This window comes from Pantherophis guttatus, chromosome 2, assembly GCF_059756535.1.
Source record: "Pantherophis guttatus breed Tessera chromosome 2, ASM5975653v1, whole genome shotgun sequence".
Lineage (NCBI taxonomy): Eukaryota > Metazoa > Chordata > Lepidosauria > Squamata > Colubridae > Pantherophis > Pantherophis guttatus.
In genome coordinates, this window is record NC_142064.1 from 82,584,049 (window position 1) to 82,609,254 (window position 25,206).

At 36.2% G+C, this 25,206-nt stretch overlaps 1 protein-coding gene and 1 long non-coding RNA gene across 3 annotated transcripts in view; one reads left to right on the forward strand and one right to left on the reverse strand.

Moving 5' to 3' along the window:
- The first annotated feature begins 4 nt into the window (after nucleotides 1-4).
- On the forward strand, nucleotides 5-20,979 carry LOC117661553 (uncharacterized). 2 transcript variants are annotated; one of them, XR_015732288.1, is made up of 3 exons: nucleotides 5-89; nucleotides 1,621-1,679; nucleotides 20,920-20,979. It is a non-coding gene; the product is annotated as an uncharacterized LOC117661553 (long non-coding RNA). The 2 variants fall into 2 exon arrangements; XR_004590052.2 differs by lacking the exon at nucleotides 20,920-20,979 and adding an exon at nucleotides 2,885-2,969.
- The window catches only part of PLAA (phospholipase A2 activating protein), a 30,204-nt gene continuing 9,390 nt past the window's right edge, over nucleotides 4,393-25,206 (reverse strand). The window contains exons 6-14 of the mRNA XM_034410537.3: nucleotides 23,837-23,972; nucleotides 20,951-21,120; nucleotides 18,350-18,507; nucleotides 18,026-18,245; nucleotides 16,355-16,423; nucleotides 14,198-14,269; nucleotides 10,636-10,728; nucleotides 8,267-8,431; nucleotides 4,393-5,109 (exon numbers count right to left, since the gene is read on the reverse strand). Coding sequence (XP_034266428.2) covers nucleotides 4,544-5,109; nucleotides 8,267-8,431; nucleotides 10,636-10,728; nucleotides 14,198-14,269; nucleotides 16,355-16,423; nucleotides 18,026-18,245; nucleotides 18,350-18,507; nucleotides 20,951-21,120; nucleotides 23,837-23,972 — 1,649 coding nt within the window. The 3' untranslated portion in view covers nucleotides 4,393-4,543. The remainder of the gene's footprint in view (nucleotides 5,110-8,266; nucleotides 8,432-10,635; nucleotides 10,729-14,197; nucleotides 14,270-16,354; nucleotides 16,424-18,025; nucleotides 18,246-18,349; nucleotides 18,508-20,950; nucleotides 21,121-23,836; nucleotides 23,973-25,206) is intronic.

A 25,206-nucleotide genomic window follows, 5' to 3' on the forward strand; every position in this document is an offset into this window, starting at 1 on the left:
GAAATCTGACAGAGAGAGAAAGAAGCATCTTTTCTTTGAAAGCAATTGGCAAAGAGGTTTTGTTTTTTGTTACTGAGCCTTCATGTATGGTACGTTACAGGTAGTCCTCGCCTTAGAGTTCATTTAGTGACCGAAGTTTACTGAAAAAAGTGACAAGACTTTTTCAACGTGACTGAAAAAATGACATTTTTCACACTTATGATCATTTCAGCATCCCAATGGCCATGGGATCAAAATTCAGACACTTGACAACTGACTCATATTTATGACTGTTGCTGTGTCCCAAGGTCATGTAATCCCCTTTTGCAACCTTCTGACAAGCAAAGTCAATGGGGAAGCCATTTTAATTTAACAATCGTGTTACTAACAACATCAGTGATTCACTTAACTGTGGCAAGAAAAATGGAGCAAAACTCAATAAATATCTCACTTAGCAACAGAAATGTTGGGCTCAATTGTGGTCATAAATTGAGGACTACCTGTATTATCAGTCCAAAGCTGACCTTAAAACTATTCGGGCTTCAACAATTGCTCAGGTTGCTCCCATCTAGCCCACATCCAGTACTCTGATTCATCCTAAATTCCCCAGGCTCATTGGTTATCATACAAGTGAAAAGAATAAATGCCAGCATTTTATAACGAACAGGGATCTTTTTTGAAGATCTGAAATAAGCAGTCGTACCATGAAAAGGGAGCCTAGATAGGATAGATAGAGGGTCTAAAGAAACATGCAGGTTAATAACAACTTCCGTAATATGATAACCTACAAAAATTAATAAATTCTGCTCTTCATGGAACCATCCAAATATATAAAAGCCTGACATTCTTTAAGAATCCATGTATTTATTTAAAATGGGTATCTTCTTGTGTTTATGTGCAGTTCAGGGCAATCAACAAAAACCCTGTATCAAATTTGATTTCACTTAAGTGATTTAATGAAAATAAATACTCTTCCTTGGGTCAATTTCATGGTGACAAAGCATGAATTACTTCATGGATTCAAATATATTCTGTGAATTGATGGTAGTTTCATCTGGAAGCAGTATAAAAATAATGAAAAAAGAGAGATTTTGTGGGTCAGACTGAGGTTTTGGGGCTCAGTGAAGCCAAAAATAGATCCTTGATTGTTATAGTACACTCCCCTTGGACAAATCTGATTTCTGTACTTTAACAATCATGGATGATTAATTTTTCCCACTGTCTCACCTAACAACTGATCTTTTAAAGTCAGTTATTAATCTTGAACATAATTATGAAAGCTGACATTTGTGTGTTCCCCTGTAAAATATAAAATTTTATGAGAGTCCTCGCTTTGATTTATAATTTTGCAATGTTGGTATTGTGAAAAGTAGGGTTCTACAATTTGTATGATTTAGTCGATCACAATTGTGATCTATAAATTTCAGTGGTTCCAGTCTAAACAGTATTTGAATCTATGAACACCATGCTCAGATCTGTTATTTGTACTTGTTGCATTATAATTGAAAACATAAATGTAATGGTATTTCCTTTCAATATAAATTGCTCATTTTTGAGAAAAATCTTTGTAAAAATCCTTAACACTCAAAAAGATTCATGACTGCACCTTTTCTTTCTTTCTTTTTTTTTTGGGCCCAGCAGTTAAGAGGTTGGCTTGTTGACCAGGTTGGTACTTCGAGACCCAAGTACCATGTGATTGGGTGAGTGCCTGTTCTTGCCCCAGCTCCCAATAACCTAGCAATTCGAAAGCATTCGATTGCAAGTAGATAGAAGAAGATAGAATAACAGAGTTGGAAGGGACCTTGGAGGTCCAACCCCATGCTTAGGCAGGAAACCCTAACGCCACTTCAGACAAATGTTTATCCAACATCTTCTTAAAAACTTCCACTGTTGGAGCATTCACAACTTCTGGAGGCAAGTTGTTCTACTGATTTAATTGTTCTGTCGGGAAATTTCTCCTTAGTTAGATAAATAGGTACAATTTTGGTAGGAAGGTAACGGTGTTCCATGTGCCTCAGTATATAGTCAATGCCAGCCATTTGACCATGGAAGTGTCTTCAAACAATGCTGGCTGAAGGAACTAGGAAATGGAGATGAGCACCATTCCCTAGAGTCGGATACAACTAGGTAGGGCAAACCTTTACCTTTTCAATATTGTTTAACAGAATATCCATGATTTTAACTATATAGTCCATGAGCTCAGATGTATTCTGTGACTTGATAATACATTTGGTAAGGTCCCATAAAGTAGCACAGAGCCTGCTGGCCGTTAGGAAGTCCCTGGAGACTTGGTTATGTTTTCTGCCCATTTCTTGTAGGGGAATGCAGTATTCAAATATTTTTATAGGGTTGGAAGAATGTATCTGCCAGGTTCCCAGGTAGTTGCTTTGGCCCTCCAATGAGAGTAAATCTATTCTGCTTGAAGAGCCAAAACATCTGCCTACAAATGTTCTCTCTTAATCCTAGTAGCTTTCTAAAACTATTTGCAGAGAATATTGAAACACTTTGAATGTGGAACTGACAGCAAGGCAAGAGGGCAATTTTATAGCAATCCAAAGCAAACATTTGTACCTTTAACTATAGATACAAAAAGGTAGATACCAGCAGTCTCTCTTAAAAAGAAGAGAGGTGAGTGTAATGTGTTCATCTTAAATGTCTATGATTTTTAGAGTCAAAGGTCCCATCTTCATCATCATCTGATAACTGTATAAAGCAAAAGAACTACAACCATCTAAAGCAGTAAGATATACGCCTGCTGAACCACTCACATTTTTGTTATTTCCATAACTTTGAATGCTCTCAGCTGCATTATGCAAACCAAATCAATTATAGATTAATATCTGATGCTAAGATATTATTTGTTATTCAAACTTAACCTATGACATTCTGACTGTTTTGCATATAGGCACCAAATCCAAGACAGAAAAGTTTGAGAACACTCCTTTTATACCACACTGAGTCTAAGAAAACTTTCTGGAATTTAGGGAAGTGTATAGACTCCCAGTGATGATAAGCACGGATGATGTTTACTGAGTTTGGGTAATGAAACATCTATAAGAAAACAAACAAGTTCAGGGAGCACCAAGGACCCCTCTGACGCCCACTCACATAATTTTTTAACTACTGTCTTGTTCATTGTGATCAGAATTAGTCAATTTGGTTGTTTCAAATATATCACATTCATATGGTAGAATGATTTGGGGGTTGTTTGAGTACAGGGAAGCAAATACAACATAGGAATTGTTGTATTCCTACACTAAGCCATAATGGCTGGAGCTACTTTTTATGCTACAGTAGATAATTGACACATTTTCTCAACCCCCAACATTGTAGTTTGCAATCTGTTTATGTCTTAGCAGGATATATGAAATTTTGAATAATTTATTAACCCTGTTAAATATGATATTCAGACTTTGATTTTTAAACTTGATAGGTCTCACACAAAATTTACTTATAATTTCCATTTCAATAAAAAGCCACCTCCTATAAAACTTCCCAAAATAAATTGAGAACATTCCGAATGGAAATAATTATTTGAATATTTAGCATTGCAGCTGCATTTCTAAATCCACAAGAAATGATAAGCATAGGAGCTGCATGTTTCTGATAAGGAACTAAGAAATAATGCTGACATTTAGGTATAAGGGCTTAGACTTTAGAATGAGCATTTCATCAATATGAATGAGACAGCTCATACTTTGCAGCATTATTTTTGCAAATCTGGCTGGCTGAAGATAACACTGCACTCAACACTGGGAAGGTTATCACTGAATTCAGAGAAAGATAGCACTATATGTATTCTGAAGAAACATTCTATAGAAAGACAACTAAAAATGAAAAAGAGCACAGTACACCTGGAAATACAAAAGACTTATTTCCTGGTGTGCTAGATTTTTCTGGAACAGTGGTTAAAAAGACATTTTCTGTGTGTGGGAAGTCAACTTTCTGATATATCCCAGTTTCTTAAAGAATCAAGACCACTATTAGTAGTGTCATACAATGTAAAAGCTCACAGAATAAGCAAGGAACTAATATCAAAACACATTGCTGCAATTTCTTCCAAAATAGAAAAATTAAATGTAGTTAACTTTTCCTTCCAGTGCTCTCAATGGATAGTGAGAAATTTTTTGCTTGCTCAAGAGAACTTTTCAGTCCCCTCTTCTTTGCAGCCCTGTGGATCTAATCCCAGATACAAATAGTTCTAGATGGTTTTACCAAAATGGAGGCACTTAATGAAACACGAATCCATTCTGCAAGTGATTTCTGCCTGATGAAAAGCAGCAGTAAATGTGTCACACGTCAATGAATCAAAATTTCCTTAGTAATTTTTGTTACTATTAACCCACAGAAGCTACTAAAATTATCTTTAAAATAAGCACGCACTTAACAACTTCGAAGAAAAACACTTTTAAAATCAGTGCAAAAAAATTTATTCAGATCATTTCACTTCCAGAGAGTTTGTCCACAATATTCTTTTTTCTTTTTTTATTTGTAAAATACGAAAATGGGTATCTTTGATATAGTCCTAGACTCCCAAGTGGTTTGTTTTTTTTAAGGGAGGGATTTACAGCAAATTAAGAACAAATCTACAGCATTCATTTACTTTAGCTGGTTCTGATACAGAGGAATACTTTTTAATTTGAGAATCAACTCCTAGGGACTTGGCTAATTGTACAGCATTTGAATCATCACTGATCAATGTCCCAAGAGCCACAAGCAATCTAAAAATAGCTTCAAGGTCTTGCACTACCTCTATGACTGTGCTGATCACTGACAAACACTGAGCTTTGCCCTCAATGTTGTTACTCTTATGTAGACAAACGGCATAATTTAAAGCCAACGTAGCCAGTGCAATGTGAATGTTCTTATTGCTGCTCAGTTTCAGTTCTATTGCTTGTGACATTATGGAGTCCCCCTGTGCCATCATGAGCTTTTGGCCAACTGGGTGAATAAAACAATTGCATAAAATTCGCAGAGCCAGCATCTGGTTGGCTTGCTTTCCTCCAGTGTTCAGGAATTTGATGAGATGACTACAGAACTGAAGGCCATCCTTTTCGCCACAGAAGCTTTCGTTCACGTTGGGGTGCCTGATTGCTAATCGAAGAATATCTAGTGCTGGAAAGACAAAGTCTAAAAACAGAAATATAGAAGCAGTTAATGGTTTTCCTATTAAATTATACAGAATTGTCAGTAAATTAGTAACTCTCACTATTCCAATAGCTGAGCAGAATTAACTCCCCAAAGGTTAGGAATGAAATGGTTTTCTCAGGAACACATTTCATATTCTCACTGGCAAAAATGGAAAAACTAAACATTATAGATATTAAAATGAACTCATACACAGGGACTCCATTTAGAATGTCTAGGCTGATGACCATGTTTAGGCTCAGAAGCTAAGCAGCACCAGGCCTGACTGGAAATCTATTCCGCAATCTGGATATAAAAGGGAAGCAATGGTTTGAAATACATGTGGTGCGCACATAGTATCTCCGTTATTTAGTACCCATACATACTCTGAATCTAAGTCTTATTGGTTAGGAGAGCTATTAAGGAAACACTAAACTAGGCTGGGAAATTAAGAAATATTTCATAAGAAAGCTCTGGCAAACTACTTCTGTACTGTTGCCAAGAAAATTAGGTATGTCTTCATGAGGTCAACAGGAATCAAGCTCAACTTGTAGGAGACTTGAATTTAATAAGTAAGATAGTTGGCTAACCAGAAATTAATCTATATATGTTTGTACTAATATCAAAGTCACAACATTTGCAACAATGGACTGAATATAGGATATTATGAAAATCTAAGTTAACCTGTCTGTAAGATGATATAGCAGTATACTGAGTTCCCTGAGGATGGGCTCCAGCACGAGCCCAAAAGCTTGGAAAAATAAACCTTTGGTCCCGTTGACCAACTCAGATTGGATCCTGCAACATCCTGGGACACGTATATTTGCCTTACTTCACTTGAAAATTAAACAATTCTGAAAGATGGCTTAAATAAGAGCCAAAAAACCCAGAATGGATATTGCATCATAACCCTCAGAACTTTACTGTTGCTTTCCATTCTTAAAACATATTTCTTCTCAAATAAATATCAGCAATGGAAAATTTGAGAATGTCACCCCATCACCAACTAATTCACCCATCTGCTCATTCTTGCCTACAGAAGATGGGTTATGCCTTGAGCTTTCTAAATTGTCCAACAACTGATTGCAACAAGAAGCAACTGTTTATAACAACAGTCACATTTCGGAAGATGGGCAGCTGCATGAATTTCCTAAACAAATAAAACTATTCATGAGCAGGAAGCTCTTAGAAGATAGGAAGAACTGCAAAACTGGATACACGATTAGGCAAGAAATGGAAAGCACACAAGCGATTCATCTTGTAAGTGAAACCTACATCCTAGTGGCCTTAAGGACATAGCCATATAATTTTCTTGACAAAAATACAGACATATGCCACTGCTGCTTTCTGCTTTTTTTCTTTTTAATTACCCTAACCTTAGAAATCACAGATAAAGAAAAGGCCCCAAACATTTTTTTTCCCCTAGAGGAAAACAATACTAGCATTATATAAACATAAACGTGTGTTCATTGTGTGCGTTTTCAATTAGTCAACTACGTAGCTAAACTGAACTTCCAGCTTTTAGTTAGTTCTAGTACATGGATTCCCCATTTTTCTTCATTGGTAGATATGCCATGAATTTTGTCAAGCAATTCTACGAAGTGGAAAGATTTATGCAAAGACCTGCATATTCACACAGTGGCAACTATGGAATATAATGAATAATAAAGTACCCATTTATCAGAATAGCAAAACACTGTGCTACAACTACCATCATTCTTAATTTCTAAGAAAGTTTATGGCATCCACTCTTATTTGAGAACTATAATCAAATTTTTAAAAATATGCATTATAAAAGCTTATATCGCTTCATGAGAATTCGTAAGGCAATTCACATTTCTATGTAGCTTGTATTCATCATCATCTGAAAGTAAGATTAAACTCTTATCAGAAACCAGTGATGGTTATCAGAAACTGATGAAACCAGTTTTTGTGATTTGAGGAAGGAGGGGCTCCTGGATTTGTGGTTCCCGCTGGAGCAAATGGTGGAAATCATGGCTAGGAGGCCCAGCTCTAACAGATACATCAGTTACAAACCTACCTGGACAAGGAAGTCTCAGCAACTGTAACTCCTGCCTTGATCACCATGAATGGAACCTGCAACACATCCTACATGGGGCTGCCTTTAAATACAAGGACTTTGTCTACGTGGGATTAGTTCTAACTGCATCCGAATATTGCCAAAATGGTGGTCCTATTAAATGACTGTATTCTTTTGAAGTTTGGCTCATGGCTCATGAATTAATTAGGGCATCTTTCAGAAACTTCACAGACTTGGAAGGTACGACTTGTATAGAATGTAGTGGCCATATTTCTAATCAGGAACATCAATTATAGTAGAGTCACATTTAGCAGGTCATCTGCTAAGGATGACCGAATCAGGTCATCTACGGAGGGCTTGCTGAAGGCTCCAATTCTGGAAAGACCAGAAGGCGCATTCTTTGGTAATTATCTGTACAATATGTAACAGCAGCCCTTGGAGGCATGCATGGCTTCTATCCCTCCAATGTTTTAGGAGGTATTTTAATCCATTCTTTTTTTAATGAAAATTTGGTTCATGATGAAGATTCTGAGAGGCAATTTTATCCAATATAATGTGGATTTTAATTGTTCCTTACATCTACACTGCTTAGAGTTTAACTGTATATATTTGGGGCTTTCTGTAAATATTATGAATGGAGAAAGAGTTGAGAGGAAGGAGAAGACTGAAAACAATTATGATTGGATGGAGATCACATCCTCCAAAAGAGAGAACTAAGAATTTTAAAGGGAAAAAAAAAAAGCAAGGTATGAATCAGCATATAATATAGTAGAAACAAGGATGGTTTGTAAGGACAGGAAGATGTGGAGGGATAAAATGAATGGCTTTAGGGTAAAGTAGCTTTAGCTAGATTCTCTTTTCTCCTTTCTCATGCTTTGAATTTCTTTTGCATATTATTTTTTATTCCTTTTTTAATACTCCGCATAATGTTGTTTACTCCAAAAGGAAAGAGCATATTGAATATGCATGTAGCTATACAAAAAATTCTCAACTTTAAATACGGAGTGTACCGATCTAAGGTAAGTGTGGGATAAAAATGGCTTACTTAAAAGGATGTATTAAGACACTGCCTTTAGTCCATATAATTTGTGAGATCTGTCCTCAACAATTACTGCATACCATTTGGCCAGTTAATCGCTTTCCATAAAGTTTTCAGCTGCTCTCGTGTGGGTGTTTCCATGGATACACTGCACATTATAGATAGCATCTTTTCTAAAACATCGAGATCATCTTCAGTTAACTGTTGTTCTTCAGGTACATCTCCATTTAGTTCTTTCATCTTACCTACATGGGAGTTATGAAATAATTTGAAATGAGTTTCCAGTTATCTCTACAATGCATTTAATTCCTTGTTATAAAAACATTGCATTATTTTTCTTGTAACTATTGAATGGATCAAATTCAATCTGGTATGAGCATTCCTTAACATCAACCTGTGTGCATTCATTATATAAGTTAATGATTTTCAGTTTATAAAACACATTTTACTAACTTTCAAAAAAAAAAGTTTAAAAACTGAGATAGCCTAGAGACAAACCCATCATACTTCATCCATGCATGACTTGTTGGCTTTTCCATCGTTATGTTCAAATTAGGTGTAACTTTAGTAATCTCCACACACTACGAAACTGCCCACAAGCAATAAATTTGCTCTAGATATGGAATAGTAATATATCTACAGTCTATCAACAGTTTCTAATCCAAAATAGCTTATAAATTGTCAGGTGTTACATATGTAGATGCTTGGTCCCAGGCATACTTACCAGGGAAAATAAGACCCAGTAGAAAATATTTTCAAACAAATATATTTAAGATTAAAGTACAAGTGAAAAATTATGAAAAGTAATTGAAGAAGATTTATAATTGCTTTAAACTTGTATTAAATATTGATAGAAAAACAGGCTTTGGGTTCCCGAGTACCAGCAAGGATCTTACAAGGATCTGGCAAAAATTACTGCTAGTCAAGGCAGTCTCTACTGGGATAATAAATTATGCTGGTCAAAAACTGAAATAAAAATGTTTATTGAGCTAAAGCTATGACTTTCAATGCAACGCTTTCTGAAATCCTGAGTCCTTGAAAATAACTTCATAAAGCTTTGATTTCAGACTTTGGTATTGTGGCCTTGAGATACTTTCCACTATCTCAAAACTCTAGATCCATTCTTAATGTAGAAGGTCTTATGAACACTTTGGAAACTAGGAATGGTTATAAGATCAGGGACGTAATGAGTAAAAACCTAGACAGCTTTTGAAAACCAATTTTTTACCATTAGCATTGATATTTTTGAATATAACTGATATATCAGAACCACAATCTAAGTTGTGATGATGCAGCAAATAAGTGCCCCACCTAAAGAAACTAGTTGTGACAGAGAAGATATCATGAGCTGGCTAATTCAGATTTATTGGAATCCAGGATTTCAGAAAACTATTTGAACTATTTTTTGCAATAATTAATGCTATTCATGTGGTAACATAAAATTAATTAACTTTGATGTTTCAAGAACAAAAATGGTTTATATTCTATTGGTTGTCAGATAAGAACTCATTTGATTGTAGTTCACCGCGTGCACACTTTAGCAAATATTTCAGCTATGTGTCAGGTGGCACCTTTCCAACTAAGAGATTTTATTAAAAGGGACAAACTTTCAAGAATTGCCACTCACTTTATACAGAGAGTGCACAGAGAGCTAGTTTGGTACAGTGTTTAAGGCAGCAGGCTAGACAACGGGAGACCGTGAGTTCTAGTCTTGCCTAAGGCAAAAAGTCTGTCTGGGTGACTTTGAGCCAATCGCTCTCTTTCAGCCCAACACCCCTCAAAGAATTGTTGTTGTGGGGAAATCAGCAGAGAGGAGTTTTAGGTAAGTTTGCTGGCTTGAGTTATATGTAAAAAATAAAGGCGAGATATAAGCCTAAAAACTCAAGGCATCTGATGAAGTAAGTGCAACTCACAAAGTATTCTCTTTTTATAAAACTTGGTAGTCAGAAAGGCTGCTCCTTTGGAATTTTTTATTTTATTTTATTTTTGCCACCATGAATTAACACTGCCCTCCTCTTACAATGTCTTCAGCTTTGTAGAGAGGAGAAAATAGGCAGCGCTTTTAATGCTGATAACAAAACAGTTACCCAGGGAAGATTATGCCTGATGCCTTATCAGAAAGACAAAAAAGTAAACACAACAAATTTCGCATTACTCCAGTCCAACATTTTCTCCAATAGGAGAAAACAGAGCATTGTTGGGGAAACAGAAACTCTTGGAAAAAACTGACCTGCAACACCTATACTTTATGTGACGCGAAGAGCAGCTTCATTCTATTAAAAGCATAAATTCTCTTTCTATATTTATACTCAGACATGTAACTAAAGTGAAGAAGTTTATAAGTACCAAGGGATTAAAGTTTTTTTTTTCTTCAAGGCTAATATGCCAAAAAAAAAAAAAAAAGATTTTTGCACAAATTGTTGAAGGAGGTCATTACAAATATACTTACCCAGTATTAATGAAGGGTTGGCCTGATCAAATGTAACAGCTTCTTTCTTTGGAAAGTAAATATTTTCAGTGTTAGCTACCACAGATTTGGGACCTAAAGAATAAAGGTAAAAAGAGAAGGAGAGATTGCCACCAATTTAGCAGAGAATAGATTATTGCTGATATACTGAATGAAGAGTAAATTACTTGATTGCCAACCACAGGGGTACTTAAAAGTTTCTGAGCTTTTTTGAATTTTCAGTATTTTAGTAAATATGACCTAAAATGTGATCTATTCTCCACCTTTTCTCCTAAAACTAGATAAAGAGAACACATTTAAGCAAATGAGACAAAAAATATTATACTACTTCATGGAGAAAAATGATCTAAAGCAGGGGGGTTAAAGTCAAGGCCCATGGGCCAGAAGGGTGCTTAAATCTGGCCCGTGGGGCTGGCTGGAAATAGCATAGGACCAGCCTGCAGTGCCTCTGGCAGCCAAAACGGGGTGGGGGGGCATGTGTGGCCCCCTTTCCCCTTTTTTGGCCTGGATAGCCTCTTGCAGCACTCTGCCGGCCAAAACGGGGTGCAGGGGGACGCACATGGCAGGGGGCCATGCTGCGGCCCACAGAGGATAAGTACAATGCTGATCCAGCCTTCAAAAAAATCCAGTTTGACACCGCTGATCTGAAGCTACAAATATTCCTTGTGTTCAACCGTTTGTTTAATGATGCTTCAAAGTTACAATGACCAGATTTGTGACCTATCTTTGAAGTTATGACTGTTGTACCACCTCCGTGGTTATGTGATTGCAATCTGGACAGCTCAGAGCTGTAGCATTCTGCAGTCATGTGGTTGTGATTTGCAATCTTCACAGCTGGTTTCCAACAAGCAACATCATTTGGGAATGTCTACAGGAAAATATCAGTGTTATCAGTCCATGAACTGAAGCTCAAGAGAAAGTGGCTCATGCAGCAAGACAATAACCCAAAAGATACAAGTTGTATGACCAAAGAATGGCTAAATCAAAAGGAAGTTAATGTTTTTGGATTGGCCATGTCAAAGTCCTGGTGTTAATTCTATAGAAATTTTGTGGAAGGACATGGTGTAGGCAGTTCATGTCAGGAAGCCCACCAACATCCGTGAGTTGAAGCTGTTCTGTAAGGAGAAGTGGGCTTTTAATGGACTACAATTCCTCCAAACCAAACTTAATGACTGATCAACAGTTAACAGAAACATTTAGTAGCAATTATTACTGCCCAAGGGAGGGAGACCAATTACTGAAAGCAAATGTCCAACTACTTCTGCCATAAATATTGTATTTTTCGGAGTATGAGACGCACCTTTTTACCCCCCAAAAGGGGGTGAAAATTTAGATGCGTCTTATACACCGAATGTAGCCCTGCCCACCCACTGGCCCCTACCCTTTGGCCTGTGCCTCGCAGCAGTTACCACCTTGCAAGCAAACAGCAAGAAAAAACAGCCCCTTTCAGCTTCAGCATAGGTTAATTAGCAGAAGTTGATTAGATCGCCCTCCCCACTCTCAGCTGATTTGCTCTCCGCTGTTTTGCGGAGGGCTCTGTTGCTAGCTGCAAAGAGAGGAGCAGATTTTTTTCCCCGCTAGCTATGCTGAAAAAACGAAACTGAAAGTAAAGCAGGCTCTGCTGCAACGTGACAAAATGAGGCAGGGAGAGATTTCTTTTTCTTTTTGCTCACCAAAAAAGGTAGGTGCAAACAATGGGAAATTTAGGGGAAAAGAGGAGAGTTCAAGATTTTAAAACACAAAAGAAAAAAAGCTCTATTTAAATAGGGAATTGTAATAATTGAGATACTATTAATTGTATATTGTGTTGAAAGCAGAAATAGTTAAATTGTGGTTTGGAGGAATATATGGGGGAAATTATTTGGTTTATTATTATTGGTAAATATAATTAATTGATTTGTAAGAAATTGGATTGCATGGAAATAATTGGAATATTCATGTTCATATTGACTAATATACAAAAAAGATAGTTATATAACTAATTGATTTATATAAAAATGTTGAATTTGTATTAAACAATTGTAATATTACATAATTAACCAATGTGAGGATGGATATAAAAATAGATGACAATGGGAAGGGGTATAATATAGAATAGAAGGGAAAAATTGAATTTGATTAAAATTAGAGATGAGGATGAAGGGTAATATTGGTTTTTTTTAAAAAAAATAGATGAGGAATAAATATGGCAAAAAGGAAATATAGAAATTGTAAATTTAATTGAAATGACTAAACACTTTAAATTTGTGAACCAGCCAAATACTCTGTTCAAAGAAAATACATTGTATGTTTGTATGTATGTTTGTCTAAAAAAATAAAAAAACTTTAAAAAAAAACAACCACCAAAAAAGGTAGGTGCGTCTTATACTCCAAAAAATACGGTATGTTGTTTTGGACAATCAACTATAAATCAATGAACAAGTATGTGTTTGACTCATTTGTTTAATTGGGTTCTGTTTATCTAGTTTCAAGGCTTGTATAGGGAACAGATTACATTTAGATCATATTTATCCAGAAAGAACAAAAATTCAAAAGAGCTCACAAACTTTAAGGACCACTGTATGAACAATATAAAAACGACAACAAAATTATAGCTTTAAAAAATTCTAGGCAGTAAGCTTTATGAATCCCACATAAAAGTTATATACCTGAAATGTAATAATATTTAGAAGATTAGCATGAGTGAATCCATGTGCACATAAACACATATACCATTGTTATTGATGTAGCCTACAAATGTCAAAAGTAAGTCCATTAAGTTTATTTTTATAATTTGCTTTATTTGCCATTGCCTACCACCTCTGCTCGTCATACCCTGATCTGCCTACTACATTTGTTATAAACCTCATTTACTATTGCAATAGAATATGAGTTTTAGTTCCGCCTTAGGCTGAAAAGCCAGCTGGGCCAGTCACTCTTTATCACTCCAACCCACCTCACTTTGTGGTTATTGTGGAGAATATAGAAGAAAAGAGTATGAGGTATGTTCACCCCTTGAAATTTATAATATCAAAGGTGGGATATAAATAAACAATAATACGCTGATACATAACATCTGAGCTTCTTGGGAAGAACTTGATGCATATGAAAGCTAATATCAGCTGAAGAACTAAGAGCTGTGACTTCCACTGCTGTGAACAGATAATAATAATATCCCAAATTCTTTGATATGATTCACACACTGCTGAAAGCAATGTGGTTTCTCGAGTTCAGGTTTAACATGTAATATAAATCCGATTGCTGTGGTTTGTAAACCATCATTTATAACAATGAATGAAGCCAGTTGCACCATAATATAGCTACCCTTCTCAATATATATTTTTAAAAGACCAATAATATTTCAAAGCCTGGAGAAACTGTAAAATAAAACATGATTTATATAAAATAAGATTATTCAGTGATATCTTAGCAGTGGTTCTAGCTATAAAAAGGTAGCCAAATAGGTAAATGGCAACAAAGGAATTGTATTTGTTGACTGTGACAAATAAGGAAGAGAATAATGAATACAAGTTAATCTCTTAACTGTGAAAACCTGTCCACTTACCTGAAAATGGATGAATTCCACTTTGAGGAGTTGAAAGATCAGATGTAGCACCTGGGACGTAACGACCAGTACCTTAAAAACAAAACAGTAACAAATAAAAGTATATTCACAAAGCTTACATAGACATCTATAATAGAAGCTATATATATATATATATATATATATATATATATATATATATATGTATGTATGTATGTAGGTCTTTGGTTATTCGGGTCTTCTCCCACGTAAAATTGGAAGTATCTTGGCGACGTTTCGACGAAGTCTCCTTCGTCATCTTCAGGTTGGTGTTCTCGGCTTCGTGCTTCCAGGAGGGAAGTGCTTCGTGCTCTCCTGGAAGCACGAAGCCGAGAACACCAACCTGAAGATGACGAATGAGACTTCGTCGAAACGTCGCCAAGACACTTCCAATTTTACGTGGGAGAAGACCCGAATAACCAAAGACCTACATACAAACACCCACGAAAACCTGAGAAAACATATATATATATGTGTGTGTGTGTGTGTGTGTGTGTGTGTGTGTGTGTGTATAGTTAATATTTCGGGTTTCTTCCCGTGTAATTGTGGATATATCCCTAAAAGGGTAGAAGCGACGTTTCGGCAGAATCCCATCTGCCATCATCAGGCTTATGCCAGTAGTGTATATGTGTGTGTGTGTGTGTGTGTGTGTGTGTGTGTGTGTGTGTATATATATATATATATATATATATATATATATATATATATATATATATATATAGAGAGAGAGAGAGAGAGAGAGAGAGAGAGAGAGAGAGAGAGAGAGAGACATTCAATTTTGATCCCCAAAAAATCAAATCCATATTTCATTCTTAATACAGTCATCTAAGTTCGTTGTACTTTCTAGACTATGAGTTCTAGTCCATCTCTCAGCCCAACTCACCTCACAGGGTTGTTGCTGTCAGGAAAATAGGAACAGGAAGGAGTACTAGGTATAATCACCACCTTATTTATAAAAATAATTAAGATGGGATAAAAATAAAACAAATAACACCACCAACTGGCAGTAACTTCTGAATAATATAAGGAACAGCCTATTGACTGATATAAATGAAAGAGGTATGAAGTGAAAACAAAGCAAGCAACAACAAAAAAGAGAACAGCAGCAAACAATTCTCATTCCCTTGGTTAATACTATATTTATAGCCTAGTACACCTATTGATAGGCACAATTACAATAACGCCACTAGATGGCAGTCAAGAACCTAATTAAATTTAAAAGCTAAAAAAAGGCCAAGAATTTACTAAAATCTTGCAGGATCTACAGAAGACCTCATAAGGTTTGAGCTATTTACAAAAGCTTGTGGCTCCCGCCCTTTGGAACATCATCCCCTGAAAATCAGATTGGTTTCTGGCCCTGAAAATATAGTTCTGCCCAGAAATGGGATTCAAATCCCAGTGCTACTGGTAACACACGAGCGTGCGGCGCTTCTGCACATGCGCAGAGCGTTTTTGATGACATCTGGGTGGGTGGGCGGAGCCTCCTGCCGCCACCGGTTCGCCTGAACTGGGGTGAACCAGTAGAAACCCACCCCTGGTTCTGCCACAGGCATGGGGACTCAGGAATGTGGTAAAGCTTGTGCTGTGTTGATTATTATTGATGGATGTTAAGACTACTACAGCTATAAATTTGGTTGCATGATTTTTGTATTGTTTTTATTTTTCTTATATTGTTTTGGTCTTTTAGATTGTTTTTTTATTTGTGAGCTGCCCTGAGTAATATATTTGAGTAATGAAGTTGTAATGAAATTGAAATAATCAATAAATACATAATAAATATCTAAACATTATACCTGATGTACCATGTGTAATTGACTGAATTACACCGATTCTGGCACATTTCTATCTACATTTTTAAGCTGAATATAGGCTAATAGTGTTATTCATAAATATGAGGACGAAATATAATCCATTATCTTTTCTGACTTCAGTTACATAAATTTGCATCTGAAGGTATAAAACACTGCTTTATTAGGATGGGTTTCAGCTGCTCAAATTGTATACATTCATGCACACATTTAGCGGTATAGTCTCTTCCTTTTTTGTCAGGAACGTTTGTCTGACCCCAAATGCATGGAGTCAACACTGTATTTTTCATATTGTGAGCCATTTTTTTAGTGACTTGGAATAGAATCATACCTGTAAATGGATCTGTGGCAAGTCTTTCATTAGATTCTGAGGAAGAACCTGGAACATAGCGACCACTCCCTGTGAAAAGATGTACCCAACCGAAGAAAGAGGTCATTATCATATTGAATGATTGATCATGCACTACCAAGCTAGCATCAATTCTTTTTTTCTTTTTTTGTAATAAGTTTTTATTTTATTTTATAACATACAAAAATTCCAATTTCAATTGAACAGTGTGTTGTCTGGGTGCAAGTCATTTTAGGAAATAATAATCAAAGTGTTTACAACAATATTCATTGCATTAATATCAATTATAATAATATTAATAATAATCACCATATTTGTTTAACCAAGTTAGTATACCTTCCTTATATCACTAATCCTTCCATAATCCTTCCGTTTCTAGCTCCTGTTTTTATCAGCTAACCATTGATAAAATAAGTCCAAAGTCAAGAAATATTCAGGTTTTTTCCTTTTCAGTTTTACTTATCCATTTCTTCACATTCTAACATTTTTCTAATCAGATCTTCATCTATTGGGATCTTTTCACTTTTCCATTGTTATGCAAATACTATTCTAGCTGCAGTCAATACATGTAAAATCAAATATACATTCCCTTTGTTGTACTTGTCTGGTAAAGTGCCCAACAAAAATGTCTCTGGTTTCAAATCTATATGTTGTTTTATCATTTTTTCCAGCCATGGATGTATTTTTGTCCAATATTTTTTCACTTTTTTACATGTCCACCACATAGGATAGTACAAACCAGGTGTTTGGTGGCATTTCCAACATTCTGCAGATTTATCCTTCAACATCCTTGCTAACCTTGAGGGCAGAAAATGCCATCTATAAAGCATTTTATGAATATTTTCTTTGTATGCAGTAGACATTGTTAATTTATAATTTCTATGCTAGCATCAATTCTTAATGGCCACAAATTATGGACTATTTTGAGATAGTCTATCTTCAACATAATCCTTCAGGTCTTCCAATGAAGCATCTTATCTCTCCCTTAATTCCTCTTGCTGCTGGTCATCAACTTTTTCTCATGCCAGCATCATAAACTTCATATGAGAGCAGGATCTTCATGCACAATATGTCCAAAATATTATCTTCATTGGTGTCTTGGATGAGAATCTTGTATGTTCTATTATCTGATTGTTTTAATTAGGCAGGGCACTATATATTTCATAAAAGACATATTTTACATTAGTGCACTTTCTTTTACAATATTTTATCATCAGAGGTGGCATGGCTTGATTGGTTCAATCTAGAACAGGGTAATTTATAATAAAAAGTGTTATACTAGTTTTCTTTTTGTTTGTCCCTTGTTATGAAAATCAAGGTAATTGAATTTTTTGGCTGCTAAATTCTGACTACACACTTTGTAGAGTCTCCGGCAGGCACATATTTAGGGCTACACAGACAGTGAAATGGTTAATATTTTTGATTAAGACCAAGAAGTACAGGTTTAAGCCCATATTATTTTATAAAGTTTGAGGCATCATTTTATTTTCAGGAAATCGCTGCTTGGTCAGGTCTGGATTGAAATTTGAACAAATTAGTGCTGGCTGAACATGGCTGAAGCAAAAGAATGCCAAGATCTGCATTGCTTATATAAAAACGAGTCAGACTTATAACTCTGTCATGCTTTTTCCAGCAGTTCAATTTTTTCCTTACCTGTGAAAGGATCTGAAAAGTTAGCCTCTGTGTGTCCCAGCGTTTGCCCTTTGGTGTTATCTATTATGAACTTGGCCACTTGATCCAGGAACATGGGATTCAGATCATTCTTTTGCAGGAAGTTGTATGCTGTCAGCCATGGATCGTCAGTAATACTATATGGCAGCTTATAAGAGGGGCCACCTTCATTTACGTCAATAGTGAAAACATAGTCGTATTCCTTTCAACGGAAGTCAAAATAGAAACAATGATTTTCCTATATTTTCCTTCAAAGCACACAGTTGAGTACACTGAACAATTAGTCATTTAGGAAAAATGATTTACCTTTCCTTCAAACAAAACTTTTCCAGATGTCTCCTGGGTAGCTCCAGATGAGCCAACAACATCTCCAATTTTGATCCACTTGCCTTCACTACTGCTCCATTGGTAGGCTTCAACTTTTCCATCGTCTTTAATAAGTCTCGTTTGCCCATCTCTTGTACCTTAAAATGTATAGAAAAGAACATTCACTGTATGACCACAGAAAATAATTTAAGAACCAACATGTTTTCCTGCATTAAAATGTGGTAATTCTGGAAGGTTTGTCTTATCCTAAAATATAGTAACATGTATAATTTGCCTTAGACTCTACTCATTCATATCTTCCTACTATGTATACCTCCTAGCTTGGCTTACAAATTGGTCCAAATCAGCCTTTCTCCATTAGGGTTGAGGTTACTAGGGATTCCACAAGATGTCAAGATGAAAAAAATGTATACTTCTTGAACTTTGCAGAATGCCACCACTTGCATTGGTGGAAATTCTTACCTGTTATTGTTATAAACATTGTAAAATGTGGATTAGAAGTTAATTGTATAGTGACATTTTTGTAAAAAAATTTCCAGTATTATGGAGGAGCTCTCTTGAGGTCTAAAGATTATTTCAAGGGTTCCTCTGGGGTAAAAAAGGCTGAGAAAACCTGCCCTAAATTAAAATTTCTATCTTGCACAGTATAGTGTGAACATGTTTCAGGGTAAAGTATTGATTATGCCTCTGGTATACCCGCCAATAAATGTGATTTTGTACCATTTGTACTGTGGAGAATGCTGTTAATGTACAACTAAGCCTTGTAACTTAATCTATACCCTCTTTAGAAGAAACCGTTATACGAAAGCCCTGATTGACCAAAGACCAAATAGTTCTCAGTGTCTATGGGCCCATACTGAAGTGCCATATATGTTGTTGTGGATGCATATGGGGAGGGAGGAAACCATAGATTGGTTACAGTTTTCTTTTTGAACGTAAAAGGCACACCAATACCACTGCTGACTGCAACAGATAACAAATAAATAACCGGCAAAGAGCATAATTTAATAACTTGGCAAAACTGGCCCACAGCAAACCATGTCATAACTCACTAATTCGCTTAGCGGCCAGTCGTAAGTAGAGGACTACCTGTATTCATGCCTCTTGATTTCCTTGACTATTTCTTATTCCTTTTTTTTTTTTTTTTTGCATTCTGCATGTTGCTTATATCAAAACAAAACACTCCTGTGATCGTATTCAGATGTCTGTAAGAATTCTGTCATAAGGAGTTCCAATAAAATTCACTGATTCATCTTCCCAGAGTTTAAGGCTTTAAGGCTTCTAATATAAAGTAGCATGCTTAATGCAAACATTTGATGTAGCTTATGACAAACCCTTGATTATTCATCAACTAGAGGCAGCTTTAAAAGCAAATAAATACGTATGTACAAAGTGCTACACAATTAGCCAAATATAATGCATGCATATATAATAATATTAAGTTTCTGAAAATGTAACTGAACATGACTGATTTGAAATCAAATTGGAATTTGTGGCACATTCTCTTGTCACAAATTGGAACTTGTGTAAGAGACTCTCAGGAGTATAAATTTCCACATGTCTCTAATCCTACACAACTGACATGTATCACAAAATACTTCCTACTTCAAAAATGTATGTATGCAAATGCACAAATCATCTTGGATCGGTCTACATGGGGAGGGAGGAGGAGACCATCTACTCCATTTCTGTAAACTAAAAAAATAGCAGCCAGTTATATAAATTAAAACCATTAAAGTGTATAAGCCATGCTTTACAATTTAGCTTTATATGTGAATTGGGTTCCAATAGGTTGTTCAACATGCCACAATTCAAAACAAATTGTGGGTTTGCCACAATCTGTGAACTGAGATATAGACTCCAAAGAATAAAGATTTAATTGTTTCTATTGGGACTGGTTGCAGCATCTTTTAAACATTAGCTGAATAATAACTCTAACTTACTAAACAATTGCTTAAATAGTAGGCAATCATGCAGCAGCAGCAAAGAAACCAACAAGGCAGTAAAGAAATAAAAAGTTAAGTTCCCATTTTTAAATAAAATATATTTAAGACTGAATACTTTACTAGAGTTAAATTGGTTCCATCAAAACTAAAGATAAGAAAGAAGAACAGAACAAATCAGAAAGACTAAACAAAACTAAATTTCAAGAATAGCAACCTTGCTATCCTTGTTTTATTTTTCCATAAACATGCTTAAGTTTCCAGTCTGCTGTAACTCTGTATATGCTGGATTACAGAGAAGCTCTCTTCCAACTAGCTGTGTACACATAATGGAGAGAATGGTATTACCATAGCTAGGCAAAAAATAATAAAAATAATAATAAAGCCTTGATCTCATTATCTTGTAATAGTGTTGACAAATAATAATGACAAATCCAGACTTAAATGAATTCAGAGATTTTATTTCAAGGATCGAAAGCTATTTTGTTATCTGACCTTTCTTAAACTAAGGGGCTATTCCCTAAATTTTGAACTCAGCATGTGAAAGTTACCTCTAAATGCATTCAGTTGATCACATTTCTATTTATTTTTTATTCCATCATTCAGCACTTCACTATAGCATACAACAGTGCCATACCAGGTTCATCCAGATGTTCTCTACCAGGAAGCTCTTCAGCATTGATGTCCCCTAGGTCACCAGTTTTAGACTCAATGGTTGCTTGAGAAAGCTCATTTTCAAAAGCACGAATCTCCTCCAGGCTGGCTGTGCGCTCCAAAGATTCTGTGAACACTCTGATAATTCCATCACTGAAGGAAGAGTCAAAATTGTTCTGGTTATCCAACAAAGTAGTTTCCATCATTAGTTTTCCATTTACTGCTATGTTTGTGTCTAAAAGGTCCAGCTCACAAAGAACCCCATTTTAAGATTTTTTTTCCCCAATGAATTCAAAATAAGGCAATGAAATATCATAGAAACTGGCTTATTTTAACATTTCAGTCTATTTTTTAAAAACATGGAAACATTAGATTCCATGAACCCGACGATGTGTCCTAAAGTCACAAAACAAAAAATTCATTTAAAAAAACCCTGTGTTCAATGACTTCTTTGATTAATATAGTTTGAACTAGAATGAAATTCAGAATAGCTGGTAGAATATCTCTAAGAACTTTGCTGATTCAACTATAGAAAAATTTTCTCCAGTATTTAGAGTTCACTACTTTTGAATATTGAGTTTCTGTTTTAAATTGGGATGATCAATGGCTATTATAGAGTTATTACTTAGGGAAAAAAGGAAGAAGGCTAAGGCATGGTGCATTTTTCAAATACAAAATATCAGCAGGCAGTGCCTACTACTAATTTGCTCTTTAAGAATTACTGTCCATTCTGCTGGCCACTGAACTTTCTCAGCAGTTTACAATTAAAACTTAATTTAAAATCAAACAAAGTAATTAAAATAAACCTAATAAAAACAGGCAAAGTACATAAAATAATTAGATGTAACAATCACCATTTTTTTAAAAAAAATTAAAAAAAATGAAGATATTGGGGCCCTCAATATGGGTTGGGGCATATTCAAAAGAACTATGGTAGCAACAGAGAAGGCCCAGTGCCAATCTATTGCCAGAAATTCTCATGGCGACTATAGGTGAACCTCCCCAGATGATCCCTGCAAAAGTGAAAAGTTCACAGAAAAGGGACATTCTCTCCAATGGCTTGAAGGCTTTCAACACTTTGGGTTTTGGCCAGAACCAAACTGACAGTCTGCGGAGTGCTTTAAAGCCTGTGCATAATATGGCCTCTCTGTTTCTTCCCAGACCAATCTGGCTGCTGAGCTTTGTACCGGAGGAAGTTTCCAGATTAGATATAGAGGTAGCCCCATACAGAGTGCATTACCATTATCAAGCCTGGTGGCTGCCAGCACACACATCACAGTTTTGACATCATTTTTTTCCAGAAAAATCTGATATCAACTGAAATTGATCAAAGGCATTCCTGGCGGTTGCATCAAACTGGGAAACCAGAGAAATTTGGGTCTAGAAGCACCTCCAGACTGCGTACCAGCTCCTTCTGGGAGAGGATAATTCCATTCAGAACAGACATATTTACATCTCTCTGGAATTATGGTCCCTCACAATGAGCATCTCCATCTTGTTTGGATTCAGTTTCAATTTATGCTATTCTTCATTCAGCACATTATTGAGAGCCACACCATTTCCTGAAGATGTTATTGAAAAAGATTGGGGCGTCAGTAGTCTATTGCAGGGGTCTCTAACCTTGGGAACTTTAAGATTTGTGGACTTCAACTCCCAGAGTTCCTCAACCAGCGAGCCAGCTGAGGAACTCTGGGAGTTGAAGTCCACAAGTCTTAAAGTTCCCAAGGTTAGAGACCCCTGGTCTATTGGTGGCATCTACTTCCAAACTTCCTGATAATCTTCTCTAGGAACAGCACCAAACACCTCATCTGTACATTTTATCATGGAGCCCCGCTGAAGGTATGATCCTTACCAGTGTGGGATTCAAAATTTTTTACTACCGACTCTGTGGGCTTGGCTTGGTGGGCGTGGCTTGGTTTGGTGGGCGTGGCAGGGGAAGGATACTGTAAAATCTCCATTCCCACCCCATTCCAGGGGAAGGATACTGCAAAATCCTCATTTCCTCCCAATCACCTGGGACTCGGGAAGCAGAGAATAGATGGGGGCAGAGCCAGCCACAGGTGGTATTTACCGGTTCTCCGAACTATTCAATATTTCAGAACTGGTCAGAACCTGCTGTATACTACCTCTGGTCCTTACCCTCATGTCACCCATTCAGTGATTACACAAAAGGGCCCCCAACACCCTTAATTACTGCCTTTCCCTTGAAACAGCCAATAGCTGGATAACACCACTCCCAGGGAAGGGCCCTCTAGCTGGTACTTAATTACCAGCTATGAAACCCCTGCCTCAAAGTCAAGCAGGTTGCTGTCCAAGTGATGGGAGAGGAAGGGAGTGAATGTGGTTCTGGAAAAAAATGATGTGATGTCTTCTGTTTCATGTGATACTTTGCTGCTAAACTTCGCCTTGCTATTTAAAACTCACACGCTCCCCAATGTATTTTAAACTCTCACTTAATGTGATACTGTACTTATTTTCATATTGTAAGTTTCACCTATTCCTGCTGCAATACGACTGAAGCTCGAAACTTCAGTTTTAGAATATTGGAAGCTTACCATAGTAGCTGAAATAGTGACCATAGTAACTGAACTCTGACAAATTGTGACTCTTCTTATTTATGGCTTCTTGAAGCCAGTTTAGTTGATCTCATTAATCAAAAATGGAAACAGAAGCTTCCAAACACTTCTCACAGCGAAGCTAACTAAGAGGACAGAGTGTAAACCTAACTGTGCTAAGGATCATGAAGTGATACATAACTGCAGCCAGTATTAGTAAATACAGCAAATTATTTAATTACATTGTATAAAACTGATAAATCTTGTTCTTGCCTAGTGCTGTTACTAATTTATCTATTTGTGTGGCCAGATACCTTGTTCCAACCACAAGATCTCCATTGTCTAAAATACAGCAACACCAAACAGACTGAGCTGGAAGCCTGATTGTTTGTACACAATCTCCTTTTCTCCAAATTCTGAGTGATCGATCTTCACCACTTGTAACAAAATCTGTAACGAGGCAACAAAGCATGACTATATAAAATAACTCAATTTAACAGTTGCATTATGTCCATACGAACATTAACATATTGCAGATGTACGATAATCCCACCTTAATATTTTCTCATTTGAAGCTGTGATTTCCTACACTGTGTACAATGGCGTACAAACCACAACACCATTATACAATCAGGAGCATTTGTTCTCTTACAGTTAGATTTACATAGTGGGTATAATGTGTTTGAAAGCATGACCAAATCCCTTCACCTAGCAGCAACTGCTGTGCTACACATATTAGAAGAGGTTCTCTGCAGCAAAGTATTAGGAACAAAATTCACCACAATTGAAGCAGCACTGCACAAAAGAAGTTCTTTGGAGCCAAGCTATTAACCTGAACAAACTCAGGGAAAACTACCAAGAAATCTGATAATTAAACCACACCAAGCTTGCTTAGCTAACGAAATTTGTTGGTATCGTATTGCATGAGAATGAAGTATAGCATCAATTATTAGGCCTCTAACTTAAATGCCTGCTTAGAGAAACCTTCAAGGACTGTGCTGTGCTATGCTATGCTATGCTATGCTATGCTATGCTATGCTATGCTATGCTATGCTATGCTATGCTATGCACATTAACATTAGTATGAGCCCAACATTTCTGTTGCTAACGAAACGTTTGTTAAGTGAATTTTGCCCCATTTTACAACCTTTGCTGCCACAGTTGTTAAGTGAATCACTGCAGTTGTTAAGTCAGTATGATGATGTTAAGTGAAACTGACTTCCCCATTTGCTTGTCAGAAGATCACAAAAGGGGATCACATCACCTATTGCAACGGTCATAAATATGAATCAATTGCCAAGCATCCGAATTTTGATCACGTGACCATGGGGATGTTGCAATCATTGTTAAGTGTGAAAAAATGGTCATGTCACTTTTTCAATGCCATTGTAACTTTGAATGGTCACTAAAGGAACTATTGTAAGTCAAGGATTACCTGTAATTCTATAGTATAGAATTTTATCAATCTTATCAAGAAGGAATGAAAGATGTCTGTCAACAGTCATCATTAACATACGATACATATAGGATAGGATAGGATAGGATAGGATAGGAGAGGAGAGGAGAGGAGAGGAGAGGAGAGGATGAAAGATGTCTGTCAACAGTCATCATTAACATACTATACATATAGTATAGTATTAGTATAGTATTAGTATTAGTATTAGTAGTGTATAGTATAGTATAG